The following is a 20,938-nucleotide window of genomic DNA, read 5'->3' as shown; positions in this document are numbered from 1 at the left end:
GTGGACGACTAATGTTGAACATGTGACGTCACCAGATGACGTACCTCGCTGCACGAGCAGCGGTTGGGCGTATCAGTCTGTAGCACCTGACATACATACATATATAAACACACACACACACACACACACACACACACACACACACACACACACACACACACACACACACACACATATATATATATATATATATATATATATATATATATATATATATATATATATATATATTCCTTAACCAAGTCAAGCTTTCAAGTCCATGTGGCTCCGGGTTTACGTGTACAACTTCAGCGCCTCGGGTTCGGTTCGTGCCTTGCGTCTGGCAAGCAGTTTTGTTTTTCATTGCTTCAGACGATTATGTGTTCACATTGAGGTAACATTATTTTATTTATCGGTTTCACGGTCTACACTAGTTTATTGTAAAGTACAGTACAACAAAACTTACCGTACTGCGTCACAAGTAAATCAGTACAAGCTTCCGAATTGCGTCGATACCAGTAAATGACCTAAGTTTTCTGTACTAAATAAAGTTTGTAAATAAGGAAAGAAGGGAGAAAAGGAAAGAAACACAAAATAAGAACAACTTTTGCTTGGTGACATGAGAAATAGTAATTCTGTGACTCTACCCTTACAAAAGATCACTTTTACAAAAGATGTTTGGACTTTGTACCGTTTGCTTGAATGCAAGTATTGCCTCGCGCAGTGTGCGATGTGTAGCACTGCTCCTACCGGCGATGGCAGGATCGACAAGCCCAGACACTACAAGTGCAACGGTGTATCGTCACATGTTCAACGTTTGTCATCCACTTTGGGTTATTTCTCGACATTTACAGCCCCATGTGTCATTGTGTATATGAAGAAAGGTAGGGAAAGAACTGATACCACACACATAATGAAGCTTTGACGGTACTTCATGATATCTTCAGTGTTGATGTACCTCCCACAGAAATAATGCTTGATGCTGCGAGCAATGATGAAAATGGCCAGAGGGCCGCTACAGAAACAGTGTGTGACGAGTTGGGAATTTGGGTTGTACGTGAAACGTACTCGGATAGCCAAGGTGTTAGCATAAAGCGCGAAATCTGGGTTCTAATGCCGTTCTGACACAAATGATCACTTGTCGCCACGCAGTACCCTAATGCGGCTGACGTCGGTATTTCTCTTACAGCATGTAAAAAAACTGGCGCGGAATCGTGACTATGCGCAGCCTGTGCTTGCGAACATATCCGAAAGAACAGACACCACACATACAATTGTAATGTGAAGCCAAAGTCAACTTTTTGTGGATGTATTTCAGGCGCTTGAAAATGTCCAACGGTCGAAATTAGCTAATAGTACCGACAATAAATAGATGCGTTTTCGTTCTTAAAACATATTGAGGTTGTGAACGCCCACGAAATGATTCTGAAATATATGTGTTTGTAAATACCCTTATCAAAAAATTCACAGTAGAGGAATTTCTTGAAACGTTACAATTTTTTCGTCCTAATGTTCGTTGCGGTTAGTTTATCACAAAGAGAGCTGATGCTTGGAAAAGCTAAGAATAATCACCAACAGAAGTATTGTGCTGTGCAGCTGAGTAGAAATAAAGCACGGCGATGTTCTCCCAGTTTGTTTACATTAAACTGGATTTTACATGCCACATTAAACGAAAAAAATGTACGTCCTATACTTGTGTGAAAGACTCGCTACCATTTTGAGAAGGCATTTGAGCGTAGTTAAAATTTTTTAAGCCTTTCCGAATAATCAGATACATCTCACGACATACTCTGTGCAAACGTTCCGAAAAACGAATCATATCAATGGTCTTTTTTATAGCCGCTGTAAATTTCTTAAATGAAAACATTTTCTGTCTTTTATTTTGCAACCAACGTTTTATGTGATTGTGAAGTAATCTGCTAATTTCTACTTCTTGGGCGTTATCACCCGACTCACAATAAAAATCGATTTTCGTACAGCTTGTTATTTTCCCTACATCAGTGTTGAGGGGGAGTAACATGTGGTGGTAAAGTAACAAAATCCGCAAAAGGGCTGCACTTTTTCCATCTTGTATTTGGACTTCACATCTGGGGTAGCTTTGCCCAACTGCACTATGGCTGTTGAGACTCTTATTGGAGACGCCGTCACATGTTGGTTTCCCCCACACTGATACGTAGGATATAACAAGCTGTACGAAAATAAACTTTTATTGTTAGGTAGCTTGATAGTGGCCGAAGAGGTGAAGTTAGATAACTGCTAAATGGTGAAATACAGCATTATATAATTACACCTTATTGTAAATGTTTCTTGATGGTTTTGAAGATTCTGTCTTATGTGTGTCCACCTATGATTGTGTCCATAACGAGTGCGTGCAGCGTCAGCAATTACTTGGAGAAATGCGTGATACAGACTGTGCTGCCTTACAATACATTTATTCACTACCGGTTTTGATCATACACAGTGGAAAAATATCTACTGTGACAACTTCACATGGTATACATGCTGTTTAACCAGCAATGTATACACCATTGCTGATTTGAAAACGTAAGAAAGTTAATACTTAATGCCCTAATACAGGCTTAGGCAAGCAGAAAACAGTGTTGAAAACATCAAAACATGTAAGAGCAGTCAGTGATCGGCGCCATTGCTCAGGCACAACCTACTGTGGACTTACTCTCTTACATTGTTTCCGTGTTTTCAACGCTGTTTTCTGCTTGGTTAAGCCTGTATTACGGAGTCAAGCATGAGTTTTCTTAAGTTTTCACGTCAGCAACGGCATACACTTTCGTGGTTCAATAGCATTTATGCCATGTGAAGTTGTCGCAGTAGATGTTTTTCCACAGTGAAGACGGTCCATGATCGAAACTGGTTGTGAATAAATGTACTGTAAGACAGCATAGTGTGTGTCCTGCATTTCTCCAAGTATTTTGATGCTGTTGACGGTCATCTGAAAAATATTTGATCATAAATTTGCTCGAAAGGGAAATTGAGGTGGGTAACCAAATGCTTGAGGTGCCCCATAGCCACCATTTGGGTACATACTCTCTGGTGCAAGCCCAGATGGTCCATAGACATTGTCGTAGGGTATTGGAGATTCCCCATCGTAAGGATAATTGAACATTCCAGCATCTGTATCCACAACAAATATATTAGGATCATTAGTGGCCGGCATGTTGTCTGAATCATTGTCAACATATTGTGTAACTGACAGTGGTGAAACTGTATCGTACGCGCTCACAGATTGGTGAAGCGGACATAGTAGCCTCGATGGATAAAGTGGGCTAGGGTACCCCATTTGCGGCACAAACATCTTATTCACCGAATCGGCAGACGCGCCGCTTCCCGCATTCGTCGGTGCTGAGATTTTGTAACCAATGTAAGGCAGATACATAACTCCGTTGTTGGTGGCGGCGAATGGTTGATTTGGACTGATATCCTGGTAGACTGGGGATGCAGGGTACAGATAGCAAACGACGTAGGAAGGAGTCTGCCAGGGGTCGGACGAAGCTGCTCCCGCCTGGTTGCCGTTCGCGTCCTGCGTGTTGCCCTGTGTCTGCTGGAGAGGTCTGCGCTGCGGTCTTCTGGCAGGCCGCTGTTTCGCTGGCTTCCGTGTCGGTCGGCGGGTCTGCGTTCCCTGACCTTGTGCGCTGGCTGGAAGTTTCCTGTCAGGTGGGCGCCTCTTCTGTCCCGGGAAGCTACTGACGGCTCCGGCTGGTGGAGGTTTCGCCTTGCCGGCGACACCAGAGGTGCCATCACCGACTGAGGCAGCCGCCGACAGCAGCGACAAAAGCAAAAGAGTTATCTGCAACATAGGAACCGAGAAATTTATTTACTACAACTTTTGATGGCCGGCCGGTGTGGCCGTGCGGTTCTACGCGCTTCAGTTTGGAACCGCGTGACCGCTACGGTCGCAGGTTCGAATCCTGCCTCGGGCATGGATGTGTGTGATGTCCTTAGGTTAGTTAGGTTTAAGTAGTTCTAAGTTCTAGGGGACTGATGACCACAGATGTTAAGTCCCATAGTGCTCAGAGCCATTTGAACGACTTTTGATAGTAGTAGATTTCGTGAGATGAATTTCCTTAAAGTGTTGCTCAAGCAATGAAACCGTGAAATTACAATAGAGAGAGATTTACAGGCAGTGGTGTCCTAGGTCACAGATTTTGCATCACCACGAACCACCCCGCCCTCCCCCATACGTCTATAGTACTCATAAACATTTCTGTTGTCCTACAAAATTAAGATTCCACGTTACCAAACATTTAATTAATAACGACATCCTTCGCTATATAAATTCTGTCGTCTTTTTCTTGTTGCTCTCTGATATTTGTTTACGTTCTAGACGCATTTAGTCTTTTACGAGTGTTGGAACTTAAATAGTGGCAACTATTTATTCACAACCGATACAAAAGAGTTACATGTTTACACCTGTTACTGTCCTTCAAAGTATTCACCAGTGTTGTGTAGAACCCGTTGCCAACGATGTGGAAGGCGTAGTATACCGTTAGCAGAGCCTGTTCTGTTGATGGTGCGAATGGAGCGGTCTACTGCCTATCAGATCTCTGGAACAGTTCTGAAGCTAATGCCACGAAGTAGTTCCTTCATCTTCAGAATCATATCAACGTCACATGGACTTAAGTCGTACTACTGTTTGGTTTTGGAGCATTACCCGCGACCAGCTTTGCCAAAGAAGCGGCGACACTTTCTGCGCAACCCACCCATCATTTTGCACGACAATGCGCGGGCGCATACAGTGCAAGCTGTGGCTGCTCTCTTCGGTCGTTGGACTGGGAAGTACTTCAAAAATGGTTCAAATGGCTCTGAGCACTATGTGATTTAACTTCTGAGGTCATCAGTCGCCTAGAACTTAGAACTAATTAAACCTAACTAACCTCACTGCGGCCGGGTGGGAAGTACTGTACCGTTCACCATACTCCCCGGACTTAAGTCCTTGTGATTTTGATTTGATTCTGAAAGTGGTATTCGCTTCAGAACTGTTCCAGAGATTCGACAGGCAGTAGACCGCTCCATACGCACCATCAACAGAACAGTCTGTGCTAACGGTATACAACGCCATCCACATCGATGGCAACGGGTTCTACACAACGCTGGTGACTACTCTGAAGGACGGTAACAGGTGCAAACATGTAACCCTTTTGTATCGGTTGTGAATAAATAGTTGTCACTATTTAAGTTCCAACCATTGTATATGAAACGCATTTCCCAGTGGATTTAATATGGAAATAATATAGTTTCAGTTTTACATGGATACTTACACATTGGACACAACCCACAGCATAATGGAAAAATGTCATATTACCGCCTTGAATTGCCAGTAAAATATTTAATTATACAACCAGATTCAGTGGTGTGACCATCATCAGCTTCATAAAACAATTCATAGCATCATGTTAGGCTACATATAAAATCGCTATCGTCAGGTGATAAAACCATGGATAATACACTGTCATCATATTGGTAGGTAATATAAATTATGTCATCAATCTATAAAAATTTTGCTAGGGAGTGTATACATCCATGTCGGAATTGCTTAGAGTGAGACGTAATTTATATTGTGATATGATGACAGTGTATTATTCATGATTTTATGACCTCACGATAACGGTTTTATAATTCACCTATAATGGTACTGTGAATAATTTAATGAACCTGATGATGCTCAGACGACTGAAACTAGTTGTGTTCAAATGGCTCTGAGCACTATGGGACTTAACATCTGAGGTCATCAGTCCCGTAGAACGCAGAACTACTTAAACCTAACTAACCCAAGGACATCACACACATCCATGCCCGAGGCAGAATTCGAACCTGCGATCGTAGCAGTTGCGCGGTTCCGGACTGAAGCGCCTAGAACCGCTCGGCCACCGCGGCCGGCAACTTGTTGTGTAAAACAAGCTTTTTTACTAGCATGTCATGGTGTTTATATGACATTTTTCAAATACGTAAGAGCTGTGGAACATCACTGAATGAAAATATAATCACAGTATAATGTTTACATGAATAAATTATCACTTACAGTTATTCTTCCTACTTGCCGAGATCTGCTCATAGGTTAAAGGTCACACTGTCGCTTTCCTTATGAAAAGTCAACGTATATCGAAATAGAGATCTGTTCGTTTTGTAATTTTCACACTTCGTTATTTAAATGATGTAAAACAACACTACTGCTCAGGCGAGGACTGAAGATTTTTCTCGTGATATCTGTGAGCGATTTCTGTCGCAATACTGTTTGTTCACCTGGTGTCCCTTTTCTTATTTGTGTATGCTGTACATAAATGTTACAAATATTATGAACTGTATTATGCAGTACAGAACTCTGCCAGTATATTTCACTAGAGAAGATCCATTTCGGTCAAGGATCAGACTGTTATCGGGTCCAAAAAGCATCTCAGCTATGCAAACAGCTGTATCACTATACTTTATTAGAGACAATCGCTTTCCGTCTGGGATCAAACCATTATCTGGTTCAAAACATGCCGTACATCAGCTACGCATTTGCATATTTACATAGTTGTTTTTTTTTTTTTGATCCTATCGTGGTCTGATACCAGATCGAAATCGATCGTCTCTAATAAAATATACTAATACAGGTGCGCATCGCATAACGCAGTGCTTAACATCCATTAAAGCTGTACAACACGACCTCCATGAAATAATTCTATAAAGAATAATGTATTCACGTAAAAATTATGACGTGAACTGTTTCGAGCAAGAAGTCTGTATTATTCTAGGTTAAATCCACTAAAGGTGTCATAATACGAGTAAAAGGCGAAACGCGTCGAGAACGTAAATAAATATTAGACTACAGCAAGAAAAAGTTGTTTGAATTTTTACAACGAATATTTATATACTTTCTGTGGAAAACGACCACATCATGAATATGTACACTCCTGGAAATGGAAAAAAGAACACATTGACACCGGTGTGTCAGCCCCACCATACTTGCTCCGGACACTGCGAGAGGGCTGTACAAGCAACGATCACACGCATGGCACAGCGGACACACCAGGAACCGCGGTGTTGGCCGTCGAATGGCGCTAGCTGCGCAGCATTTGTGCACCGCCGCCGTCAGTGTCAGCCAGTTTGCCGTGGTATACGGAGCTCCATCGCAGTCTTTAACACTGGTAGCATGCCGCGACAGCGTGGACGTGAACCGTATGTGCAGTTGACGGACTTTGAGCGAGGGCGTATAGTGGGCATGCGGGAGGCCGGGTGGACGTACCGCCGAATTGCTCAACACGTGGGGCGTGAGGTCTCCACAGTACATCGATGTTGTCGCCAGTGGTCGGCGGAAGGTGCACGTGCCCGTCGACCTGGGACCGGACCGCAGCGACGCACGGATGCACGCCAAGACCGTAGGATCCTACGCAGTGCCGTAGGGGACCGCACCGCCACTTCCCAGCAAATTAGGGACACTGTTGCTCCTGGGGTATCGGCGAGGACCATTCGCAACCGTCTCCATGAAGCTGGGCTACGGTCCCGCACACCGTTAGGCCGTCTTCCGCTCACGCCCCAACATCGTGCAGCCCGCCTCCAGTGGTGTCGCGACAGGCGTGAATGGAGGGACGAATGGAGACGTGTCGTCTTCAGCGATGAGAGTCGCTTCTGCCTTGGTGCCAATGATGGTCGTATGCGTGTTTGGCGCCGTGCAGGTGAGCGCCACAATCAGGACTGCATACGACCGAGGCACACAGGGCCAACACCCGGCATCATGGTGTGGGGAGCGATCTCCTACACTGGCCGTACACCACTGGTGATCGTCGAGGGGACACTGAATAGTGCACGGTACATCCAAACCGTCATCGAACCCATCGTTCTGCCATTCCTAGACCGGCAAGGGAACTAGCTGTTCCAACAGGACAATGCACGTCCGCATGTATCCCGTGCCACCCAACGTGCTCTAGAAGGTGTAAGTCAACTACCCTGGCCAGCAAGATCTCCGGATCTGTCCCCCATTGAGCATGTTTGGGACTGGATGAAGCGTCGTCTCACGCGGTCTGCACGTACAGCACGAACGCTGGTCCAACTGAGGCGCCAGGTGGAAATGGCATGGCAAGCCGTTCCACAGGACTACATCCAGCATCTCTACGATCGTCTCCATGGGAGAATAGCAGCCTGCATTGCTGCGAAAGGTGGATATACACTGTACTAGTGCCGACATTGTGCATGCTCTGTTGCCTGTGTCTATGTGCCTGTGGTTCTGTCAGTGTGATCATGTGATGTATCTGACCCCAGGAATGTGTCAATAAAGTTTCCCCTTCCTGGGACAATGAATTCACGGTGTTATTATTTCAATTTCCAGGAGTGTATTAATGTAATTACTTAAAGGAAACATGTCAAGGACTCTGGAGATCAAAGTGATCTTTCTGCTTACAGTTGTCTCTTTGCTGTAAAAAGGAATACTACATCAGAGTGAGGGGAGGAGCAATTTCGACTTAAATGTTCTTGGGTTCTGAATCTGGAGTATGTAGTAGGTTTTGCTATGATTTGATGTGATTTTTGTTGATCTCAGAAACCCTATTGTGTGTTGCCACACGTGGATAGGGACAAGTCGTAATTACAATTTTTATAAATTTTATAATTAACACATAATACGAAGAAACAATGAATATGGGACAATTTACAATTACATTACAATAAACTGATAGCAAGAAATAACAATAGTTACATCCCTAGAAAGGAAGCGCAACAGTTAATTTCATCGTAGAGTAACAACGAAACAAATCAAACCGAAGTGGTTCATTCAAAGGACGAAAAGAAAAGAGGCAAATAGTTTTTAAAACTTTTAAAAGAGTTTGATTCATTTCAGTTATTATCATTTTTCAACTTCCTCCTATTACAAGAGTCTGCAAATGAGGCAAAATACGTCACATCTTCAAAGGCAAAACAAACCACTGCCCGAAATTCTCTTCTCCATTTTATGGTTTACTGAGTATTCTAAGTGGAAAATACGAGTATAATACTCTCATTTTGAGTTATCAAAATCCCACTTACGTTTTGCCTAGCAGTGCAGCAGCAATAAACTCTCATACTGCATCATTATTGACCCAATTCGCAGGGTCTTTGAATTTTTCTTTTTTCATTTTTCGCATCTTTAAAACAAAATTTTATTGCAAAGTCCACATGTGTACTATCACCTGCTGTGTCAACTGTCGTGTTTACATCCATACACTCTTCATAACTTCTCTTGTCACCGATACTGTCCTCCTCTAGTTTCGTGTTTCCAAACTCCATGTAACCTTCACAAGCTCCCGACTTTAAAGCCTCATCAACATGAACAACAGCGTCGTTTCTATTTCTAATTGTATTGCCACTGTCGCCACTCATTTCACCGACACCAAAACTTTCATCTAATGGTGTTAAAATTTCACCTCTAGCAATTAATAATACTACTACAGATAGGGCGGTTGCAATTTTCATGTGCAGTCTTAGAAAAGTATTCACTAAATATTTTAACTTGAGCGTGATATACCTTTATTCGTTCACTAGATAGTTTTCTCCTTTGTGCACCAGTTAGCTTCTTCACGAGTCTCATTATGTTGGTCAGAATACTTTAAAACATAGAAAATAGTTAACACACGCAAAGATGACAACCGACAAGGTAAGCGATGATAATTTGCACACGAAACAATTTTCTGAATTTATTATATTCGTCTGGTGTGTAGCCTTGCGTGGACGTGAAACATCGATGATATACAGCTCAAAAAAGAAGAGAACCGAAGCCTTTGAAATTTGGTGTTAAAGAAGAGTGCTAAAAATTATATGAGTAGATAGAATAACTTACGTGGAAGTACAGAATCGAACTGGAAGAAAAAGAGATTTATGCCACAACTTGACTAAAAGTAGGGATTGGTTGACGGGACACATCCTGAGGCATCAAGGACTCATCAGTTTAGTAATAGACTGATGAGTTGGGTTATAAATTGCGGAGGGGGACCAACGTATGAATACAGTAAGCAAGTTCAAATGGATGTAGATAGAGGTAGTCATGCAGAGATGAAGATGCTAGTGAAGAATAGACTAGCGAGGAGAGCTGCATCATCCCAGGCTACAGATAGATCACAACAACAACAACAGAAAATTTTCAAAATCATGCACTACTCTGTAAGTTCTACCCAACCACGATATTATCGAACTTGGCCTCCTGTGGCCGTTATCGGAAGCACGCAGTGACGTTAGAGTAAAGAGGTACAGTGCTGGCTAAGGAAAGCACATCACACCATGAATGATTTTAAGATAGTTGTGTATATACCGGATGATCATAAAGTCAGTATAAATTTGAAAACTGAATAAATCACGGAATAATGTAGATAGAGAGCTACAAATTGACACACATGCTTGGAATGACATGGGGTTTTACTAGAACAAAAAAAAAAAAAAAATACAAACGTTCAAAGAATGTCCGAAATCAGATATGTGATTATCACGTGCACCGAAGACAGGATATAGACTCACACATCAATTAAGTAAGGAACAACTCATGTGTAAAGAAGTGGGATGCTGAAGTATGAAGAAACGACGAGGTGCGTTTAAAGTACTCTAAGGCTGTAGATACTACGATAACGGATAACACAACAGCCAGTTCAGATGAAGAAGAATGCACATCTTTAAAACCGACAATCACAGAAGATGGAAAAACAAATACAGGTACAAGGAAGATAAATACGAAGAACCCTTGTGTAATAGAACAGATACTCAGTTGATGGAAGAAAGAAGTAAGTACAAAAATATCAGAGAAAGTACAGGAATGCTGCAATATACGCCACTTAGGAATGAAATAAACAGTAAGTGTCGGTAATATAAAGCGAGATAACTGCAGACAAATGTGAAGACATCGAAAAACAATGGTCTTCGGTAGGAGAAATTCAGCATATAAAGAAGCAAACCTGATTTTCTGTGAACTAAAAAAGTTCAAACGGAATTTCACTGTTAAACGTACAGGAGATGGTTGAAAGAGTACACTGAAGGCCTCTACGAGGAGAAGGAACTGTCTGCTGGTGAGATATAAGGAATGGGATTCGATATGAAAGACATAGAAAATCCAGCATCAGTGTCAGAATTTCGCAGAGCTTTGGAAGAATTCGATAAAATGAAGCAGAAGAGACGGCTAACATTCCTTGGGAATTTCTAAAATCTTTGGGAGCAGTGGCAACGAGTTAACAATAAATTACAGTATGGAATCTATGAGACTCGAGAGATAACACCAGACTTCCGAAAATACGTCATTCACACAATGCCGCAGAAAGTAAGGGCAGATTAATGCGAGAACTGTAGTGCTATCAGCTTAACACATCGTTTATCCAATATAACAATTTACATAAGACTGGAAATGCAAACTGAGGATGTGTTTGATGACGATGTTTGACTTTCGGAAGGTAAAGGAACCAGAGAGGTATTTCTGACGTTACGCTTGCAGTGGAGGCAAGACTTAAGAGAAATCTAGGCACTGCCTTAAGATTTGTAGGTCTAAGAAAGGCATTCTTAAACGTAAAATCTTCCAAAATTTCAGAAAAATATGTATAAGCTGTAGAGAAAGACGGGTAATACAGAATACGTATAAGAAGGAAGAGGGAAGACTGGAAGACCAGAACAGAAGAGCTCGGGTTAATACGGGTGTAAGACAAGAATGCTGTCTTTCTCTCCTACTGTTCATCCTTTACATCAAAGAAACAGTGACAGAAAACAAAGTAATATCTAAGAGTGGGGTTAAAATTCAATGTAAAGGGACGTCATTGATTCGCTAGTGACTTTCCTATTCTCCGTGAAAATGAGGAAGAACTGCATGACCTGTTGAATTGAATCAACAGTCAAACGAGCACAGAATATGGACTGAGAGTAAACCAAAGAAAGCCGAAATTAGTGAGCAGTAGAATGAATTAGACTAGCGATTAACTTAACACTCAAATTGAGGAGAGTAGATGAACTGAAGAAATTCTGATACCGTGGAACCGAAATAACGAATGACGGACGAAGTAAATAGGATGCTAAAAGCTGACTAGTCAAGGAAAAGAGGGCATTCGTATATAAACTAAGCCTACTAGTAGCAAACACAGGCTTGATTTTGGGAAAAATGTTCTGAGAATGTGTGTCTGAAGCAAAGTTTTCTTTGCACGTGAAACATCAACCGTGTAAACATGAGAAGAGTAGTATATGGTGTAAATAGACTGTTTATGTTTTCTTATTGGCAACGTTACGTAGCGCTCTATATGAGAATCACTGGCTGTGCTGTGTGCAGTCTGTGGCTAGTTTGCATTGTTGTCTGCCATTGTAGTGTTGGGCAGCGGCAGCTGGATGTGAACAGCGCGTAGCGTTGCGCAGTTGGAGGTGAGCCGCCAGCAGTGGTGGATGTGGGGAGAGAGATGGCGGAGTTTTGTAATACTGGATATTAAGAACTACTATATATATTATGACTATTAAGGTAAATACAGTGTTTGTTCTCTATTAAAATCTTTCATTTGCTAACTATCCCTATCAGTAGTTAGTGACTTCCGTAGTTTGAATCTTTTATTTATCTGGCAGTAGTGGCGCTCGCCGTATTGCAGTAGTTCGAGTAATGCTTTCCTTATCTGCATTGTTGTTTTTACTGTAATATTTTTTCTGCTTGAGCTACGTCATGTTTAGGTATGAGTTACTATTGTTTTATTTTTCTTGTTTGCTGCACATTGCCTTATATTAGTTGTAATATTACAATTGCTTTTCTAATTTCTTAATGCTGCTTGCTTCGCAAATCTGCGTTTTTTTATTGCTGTTTATATTAATTGTTTTATGTGATGCTGCATTGCCTCGTCCCTTAGTATATATATCTGAGCTCAGTAGATTTAAGTTAGCTTAAGAGGGGTAGACTATATAAGAAACTAACTATGATGACTTGTAAGAAATGTATTGAGAAGCTATATGAAAATGGTTTGGGCAAAAGAAAAGGATACTGTACAGTGGAGAAAAACTATTTTTGACAGAGGATGTGAACAGAATACAGGAAGCAGGCTTAGATAGTACTTTTGGGAATAATGATGAACAAAGGGAGATCTCCATGCAAAATACTGCAGTAAAACAAACCCTGTCCTTTCCTTTTGTGTCATCCCTCTATATTTCTGTGTACCCTTGTGTATTTGTGTTTTTCCTATCTTTATGTGTTTAGCTGATGAGAGCTATGTTGTAGAATTTTTCTAATACTATGTTATTTACTTTGTAAAGATGTTGAGACATTATTTATTCTGTTTTGTTGCTCATATGTAAAGTTGATGTTTCAAAAGTTATTCTGATCTTTTATGTATTTACTTATGTCATAATTCCTGTAACACTGATGTATATGTTTATTTCTATTCTGTTGTAAAGCCTGTACTACAAATGTTATCTGTATTGTTATGTTTTAATGATGTATTTTGTACCTTTGTTATTGTATTCTTCTGCTATAAAACTGTAATTGACAGCAGTTCATAAAATTATGTAACTTGTAAGTATTCATTTCACTGCACACATTTCTGTTGGTCATAGTATATAGACAATATGTGAGAAGTAGGGACTGTTAGTGTTTGCACGTGTGTTAATAATTCAGCAAGGGACTGGATAACAGCATTGCTGGTTCTAAGGACAATTCCAAAAACTTTGTGAGTGCACAAGTGGTGGTTTATGGACTTGCTATATTCTCCGCAAGACTCTTCGAAGGTGAATGTGCACCTGCACAGTCGCAACAGATGGCTGCTGGCCGTCTCTACATGGACTACAGTGGGTCTGCATCTTTGATGACTCACCAATACCATTATTTCTGCATGGACTACAGTGGGTCTGCATCTTTGATGATGCACCAATACCATTATTCCTACAAGGACTGCACTGGGTCTGCACCTCTGGTGGCCCACCAATACCACAATCTCTACCAGGACTACAATGGGTCTGCTCTGTGATGACCTACCTGCCAATATTCGTCAAAACGTCGAATGACTCTGCTGTGGGTTTGCTCTGTTGTGGCCCATTACCTGTCAGCATATCAAGAGTCAGCACTGTCTTTCTGTTGGAAGGACAACACTACTTCTTCAAGACTGCATGGACATCTACTTCCGTGTGCATTGTCTTTTACTGCTCAGACTTTGATAAAAGAAACGGCAGTTTTACTGTGATGAATGATCAGGACTGTCTTTATGGACTGTGAGAAAATTTTAGCTTTTGACCAACATTATATAAATAAGTGTGTGCATTTGATTTCTTTGTTATTGTAATTATGAAAAATTTTATCAAATCATTATTGGCCACTGCCCAAAAAAAAATTGTAAAATTTGTAAAATTTTTTGTGGGGAGCATGGGGGCTATGTAAGTAGACTGTTTATGTTTTCTTATTGGCAACGTTACGTAGCGCTCTATATGAAAATCACTGGCTGTGCTGTGTGCAGTCTGTGGCTAGTTTGCATTGTTGTCTGCCATTGTAGTGTTGGGCAGCGGCAGCTGGATGTGAACAGCGCGTAGCGTTGCGCAGTTGGAGGTGAGCCGCCAGCAGTGGTGGATGTGGGGAGAGAGATGGCGGAGTTTTGTAATACTGGATATTAAGAACTACTATATATATTATGACTATTAAGGTAAATACAGTGTTTGTTCTCTATTAAAATCTTTCATTTGCTAACTATCCCTATCAGTAGTTAGTGACTTCCGTAGTTTGAATCTTTTATTTATCTGGCAGTAGTGGCGCTCGCCGTATTGCAGTAGTTCGAGTAATGAAGATTTTTGTGAGGTAAGTGATTTCTGAAAGGTATAGTTTAATGTTACTCAGGGCCATTCTTTTGCAGGGATCTTTGATAGTCATATTGCGTTGCGCTAAAAATATTGTGTGTCAGTTTAAGCACAATCTCGTATACAATTGTTCTAAGGGGACGTTTCAATGGAAGCGTTTAAATTGAAGAGATTTACTATAGAATTAGCGTGGAAAGGAATATGTGGAAAATACTAACAAGAAGAAGGAACAGGGTCATAGGACATGTATAAAGACATCGGAGGATAACTTCAGCATAGTGCAAATCTTTAGAGGAAGAGACATACTTGAATAAATCGAATTTATCGGAATGTAAGTGCTTATCTGAAATGAGGCACGAGTGAAAATCGTGGAGGGTCGCGTCAAACGAGTCAGAAGACAGATGGAAAGAAAAATTTTGAAAATTTTATCAATAGCCGCTCACTGTCTGGATCAACTGGTTATCTGTCATCATCAGTCTTTTGCTATGTCAGCAGGTCCACTGCGTCTCTATTTCTTGCGATGCATTGCTTCTTTCTCAGTGCTGTTGTGTGTGCTGCCCTGCAGCACATCATCCAGAACGTACTGTCCCAAAATGGAGTTATCTTCCTCTACATCCATATGCACACTCCATATGCCAAAGTACTCTGCGTGGCAGAGGGCACGCTATACCACCACTAGTCATTTCCTTTCCTGTTCCACTTTCAAGCAAAAATCGTTCAAATGGCTCTGAGTGCTATGGGACTTAACATCTATGGTCATCAGTCCCCGAGAACTTAGAACTACTTAAACCTAACTAACCTAAGGACATCACACAACACCCAGTCATCACGAGGCGGAGAAAATCCCTGACCCCGTCGGAAATTGAACCCGGGAACCCGGGCGTGCGAGTCGAGAACGCTACCGCACGACCACGAGCTGCAGTCCCACTTTCAAACAGAGCGGGTGAAAAACGAATATTGACATGCCTCCGTACGCGCCCTAATTTATCTTATTATCATGGTCATTATGCGAAATGTACGCTGGTGGCAGTAGAATCGTTCTGCAGTCAGATTAAAGTTTCCTCAGTATTCCTCGAGAAGAACGTCTCTCTCCCTCCAGGGATTCCCATCTGAGTTCGCGAAGCGTCTCCATAGTACTTGAGTGTTGTTCGAACCTACGGGTAACAAATCTAGCAGCCCGCCTCTGAACTGCTTCAATGTACTGCTTCAGCCCGACCTGGTGCGGATCCCAAACACTTGAGCAGTACTCAAAAATAGGTCGCAATAGTGTCTTATATGCGGCATCCTTCACAGATGATCCACATTTTCCTAAAATTCGCGCAATAAACTGTTCCACTACATATCGCTTAACGACATTATGCCTAGATATTTAACCGAAGTGACTATGTCAAGCAGCACATTACTAATGTTGTATTCGAACATTACAGGTTTTTTTCCTACTCATCTTGATCAACTTACATTTTTCTACATTAAAAGCCAGCTGTCATTCATCACGCCAAGTAGAAACTTTGTCTAAGACATCTTTTACCCTCCTACAGTCACTTAACGAAGATACCATCCCGGGCGCCACAGGATCATCAGCAAACACCCGCAGGTTGCTGCTCACTCTGTCCACAAGATCATTTATGTATACAGGAAATAAAGCGACCCTATCACACGTCCCTGAGGTACTCCTGACTACACCCTTGTTTCTGATGATCACCCGCAGTCGAGGACGACGTACTGTGTTCTGTTACTTTAGAAGTCTTCGAGCCACTTACATACACTATGTGATCAAAAGTATCCGGACGCCCCCAAAAACATACGTTTTCAGTATTAGGTGCATTGTGCTGCCACATACTGCCAGGTACTCCGTGTCCGCGACCTCAGTAGTCATTAGACATCGTCAGAGAGCAGAATGGGGTGCTCCGCGGGCGCACGGACTTCGAACGTGGTCAGGTGATTGGGTGTCACTTGTGTCATACGTCTGTACGCGAGATTTCCACACTCCTAAACATCCCTAGATCTACTGCTTCCAATGTGAGAGTGAAGTGGAAACGTGAAGGGACACGTACAGCACAGAAGCGTACAGGCCGACCTCGTCTGTTGACTGACAGAGACCGCCGACAGATGAAGAAGGTGGCAATGTGTAATAGGCAGACATTTATCCAGACCGTCAACAGGAATTCCAAACTGCATCAGGATCCACTGCAAGTACTATGACAGTTAGGCGCGAGGTGAGAAAACTTGGATTTCATGGTCGAGCGGCTGCAAATAAGCCACACATCACGCCGCTAAATGCCAAACGACGCCTCGCTTGGTGTAAGGAGCGTGAACATTGAACGATTGAACAGTGGAATACGTTGTGTGGAGTGACGAATCGCGGTACACAATGTGGCGATCCGATGGCAGGGTGTGGGTATGGCGAATGCCCGGTGAACGTCAACTGTCACCGTGTGTAGTGCCAACAGTAAAATTCGGAGGCGGTGGTGTTATGGTGTGGTCGTGTTTTTCATGGAGGGGGGTTTGCAACCCTTGTTGTTCCACGTGGCACTATCACAGTGCAGGCCTAGATTGATATTTTAAGCACCTTATTGCTTCCCACAGTTGAAGAGCAATTCGGGGATGGCGATTGTATCTTTCAACACGATCGAGCACCTGTTCACAATGCACGGCCTGAGGCGGAGTTGTTACACGACAATAACTGTAATGCACTGGGCTCCACAGAGTCCAGACCTCTGGGTTGTTTTGGAACGCCGACTTCGTACCAGGCCTCACCGACCGACATCGAATCCTCTCCGCAGTGCACCACTCTGTGAAGAGTGGGTCGCCGTTTCCCAAGAAGCCCTCCAGCACCTGACTGAACGTATGTCTGCAGGAGTGGAAGCTGTCATCAGTGCTAAGGGTGGGCCAACACCACATTGAATTTCAGCATTACCGATGGAGAGCACCATGAACTTGTAAGTCATTTTCAGCCAGACGACCGGATACTTTCGATAACGAAGTGTATCTGGGAAGCTATTCCGTATGCTCCTACCTTCGTAACAGTCTGCATCCTGTAGAACGCTTTTCGGAAATCTAGAAATATGGAATCTTCCTTTTGCCCTCTTTCCGTGGACGCAGGATATCAAGTGAAAAAAAGATAAGGTGAGTTTTGCACGAGTGATGCTTTCGGAAACCGTGCTGATTCGTGGAAAGGAGCTTTCCCGTCTCAAGGAAATATGTAGTTTTGGAGCTGACAATAAGTTGAAGATTTCTACAATTATATGTGATGTCCATAAACTAGAATTGAAATGTTTGGAATATTCATTAAAACGTTGAACTGCAGACCTTCACCATAGCGTCTAAACAGTTGTTCATAGTGCGCTGTCGGCGTTAATGATCGTAGCTAACTTTCTTATGCAAATGCTTTTGTATGATTCAGTGCTTAGGGAAGAGTGAAGAACTGTTTTCTTTTCTTTTGCTACAATGCTTTTATAAAGAGGAATACATAAATTTTATGTAATTTCGGACTCAGTTCATAATTCACTTGTTTTTGCAACGGGTTAGTGTTACAGGGAATCCATTTCTCCCAGATTTGTTTGTCGTCTCTAAGAGGTGGTTTTAATTTTAGTTTTTAGCCTTCAGTACCACGAATAGCATGAGCTACGCTGCCAAACACCAGGTACAATCGTTTCGGTTGTTTCTGCGATAATTGATGAACGTGATAATAGCACTTCTATAAGCGAAGAGCTTCGAGAAAGTCATACATAAACACGACTGCACCTTCCCCGTTTACCGATCTTGGAATATGCAGCTGTGGACCACAGCTCAAAACGGAAACCGTTCTGGGCCTCATATTTAAGCAACGTTTTGGAAGATAAACTGCCACGTTTGGAACGAAAGATCCAGTAATAATCCTGAATTAGACACTGCAGCGGTGTCTACTCTGAGCTGAAGTTTCCCTGAAGACTGAAACAAACTATTTGCCTGACCGGGGCGTAAACGCAGTTCTTATCCTTCGGAAAGAACACTGTTAGTCTTTGAACAATCTGTACACTTGTAGAGATCCGACGGATAGCTTTTATGCGCAATTATGTGTCTTAATGGTTAAAATCTAAAGTTTAGCTCTAGACAGAAATATCAATTATCTTTTTTTAACATCATAAGTGTATTTTATGTGTTATAGTATCGTTAATTTTAACTATCAAAACAAAGGTAATTAGTATCACGATAATTTATCTGTCGGCTAATTTACAAAAAGAATACGATGCAAATTATTTTACCCTTTTCAGTCAGCAACGAGTATGTGAAGGAAAGCACTTTCCTTCCAAGGTGCTATTTTACTCTGTCTCCCTCTGTTTCTCTTTCTCTCTGTTTGCTCTCTATGGGGCTCACTTGCCTTGTGGAAAAGGAAATACGTTGCTGAAAGTGGGAACATTTCCTGCATTAACATCCAACACCTAACCAAGGGTTGGAAGTGAAGCAGACAGCAGGAGTAAAACAATCGTAACAGTTATTGAAGTTCGTTATTCCAAACACAGGCGTAAGAACATTAACACAGAAATGATTTTACCGAGATACGATAAGTGTCGTGTGATAAAAGGAACGGCCATTTCTACAAAATGTCACATAGATATCAAGATTCCTACATTTATAATGACTCTGGGGACTAAAGATAGTTCAGACACTCTTTCACGTTAAATTCAAAACCGTGAACAATACAAATGAAAAACGTACTCCGTAAGATTTCATAACTCAACAACTGCGGGCGAAAAACCTACATAAGCCAAAAGGAGGATGTCAACAGTGTGATATGATCACATAGGTTAACTACAGGATGTTCGGAAATTCCCGTTACAAACTTCTAGGACTTGTAGAGGGGAGTGAGTACACAATATTTTGAGTAGGAACTTGTATACGGAAACGTACCGTTTCTGTTTATGACGGATTCAATTAAAATGTTGTGCTCATACACTTCTGCTTGAGGAACTGAATCAGGCGTGACGGAGTATAAATATTAGATAACAGTTCGAAAGAAAACATAACGAAACATCCATTCAACCGTTAATCACATCGAGCCGCTGTTGTAATGCTTCAGTACTGTTCTGTACGTACACCATGCGGGGTTCTTTTTTGTTTTCGAATAATGCTGACGCGTAATGTTTAAGCGTTAATACAAACAAATGTGCTTAAGTGATAAAAAGGGATGTTTCATTATGTTTCCTTTCGAATTCTTACCTAATAATTGTACTGCGTCACGCCTAGTTTAATTCTTCAAGCAGAAGTGGATGAGTTAAAATCTGTATTGAAATATTCATAGAACGAAACCGGTGTTTCCGGACACAAGTTCCTGTTCAGAATATTATGTACTCACTCCCCTCTACATGTCCTAGAAGTTTGCAACGGGAATTTCCGAACACCCTGTATGTCGTAGCCAGATGCTGTGTTTTATACAAAGAAAGTCTTGGCAGTACTCACACACGTTCGGGGTAGCATCAGGAACGTTTCACTGCATAAAGAAAACTAAACGCCGTGTGCCTACATGTGAAGTCGTACTAAAGAACGATAAGGCAGTCGGGTATAATGTTATCAGTCAGAACAAAAACCATGTCGACTTTCTCAGAAAATTAGCTACAAAGGAAAGCAGCGTGTCGACCTTCACGAAAATGATAACAGAAAATATATGCGGAATAATTGGAGAGAGCATATTGCGTTCACTGAAACAGAAAAACGGTTACTTATGAACATTAGCTTACAGTATTTGAGTGTTATAGTAACACCGCAGCCCATTATTTCCAAATATACATATTAATTCTGGGAAGATGGGATCAGTGACAGTGCGATTAATTCTGGATGTTACCAGGTTTGAAATATCGGTTCCAGTAGGTGTGGCTTATGTTTATTATTCTTGACTGGAACACCTTGACATAAGACAAAATCACAAAATATAAGTTAGGTCTGGAGTGCCTAAAACAATGGCCTAATTGTTGTTAACTTATCTACAGTCTGCATACGTGCCTTAATGTCAGGCACAGATCTAGTATTGACCAGTTTCTTATTTTCTTCTGCTTATCTACCCCCCCCCCCAATATATATAATTTGCTGGTACTTCAACATGTACTGTACTACAGATGCGTATGGCTTTAATAATAGTAATAACAATAAAATATATGAACTGTTTAATATAATAATAATTTATCTAGAAAAATGCTTAGTATATTGCTTACATATAAGTTTCAAGATGTCATTATTCAGAAAA

General features: G+C 41.6%; 1 protein-coding gene across 1 annotated transcript; it reads right to left on the bottom strand.

Moving 5' to 3' along the window:
- Positions 1 to 225: 225 nt before the first annotated feature.
- On the bottom strand, positions 226 to 20,212 carry LOC126188049 (uncharacterized). Its single transcript, XM_049929481.1, has 2 exons — positions 20,158 to 20,212; positions 226 to 3,781 (listed from the first exon to the last, which is right to left on the bottom strand). The coding sequence occupies exons 1-2, from the start codon at positions 20,173 to 20,175 to the stop codon at positions 2,942 to 2,944; spliced, it is 858 nt and encodes a 285-aa protein (XP_049785438.1). The 5' UTR covers positions 20,176 to 20,212; the 3' UTR covers positions 226 to 2,941.
- Positions 20,213 to 20,938: the final 726 nt, after the last annotated feature.

Source organism: Schistocerca cancellata, chromosome 5 (assembly GCF_023864275.1).
Source record: "Schistocerca cancellata isolate TAMUIC-IGC-003103 chromosome 5, iqSchCanc2.1, whole genome shotgun sequence".
NCBI classification, from domain to species: domain Eukaryota; kingdom Metazoa; phylum Arthropoda; class Insecta; order Orthoptera; family Acrididae; genus Schistocerca; species Schistocerca cancellata.
This window is presented reverse-complemented; position numbering and strand designations above follow the sequence as displayed.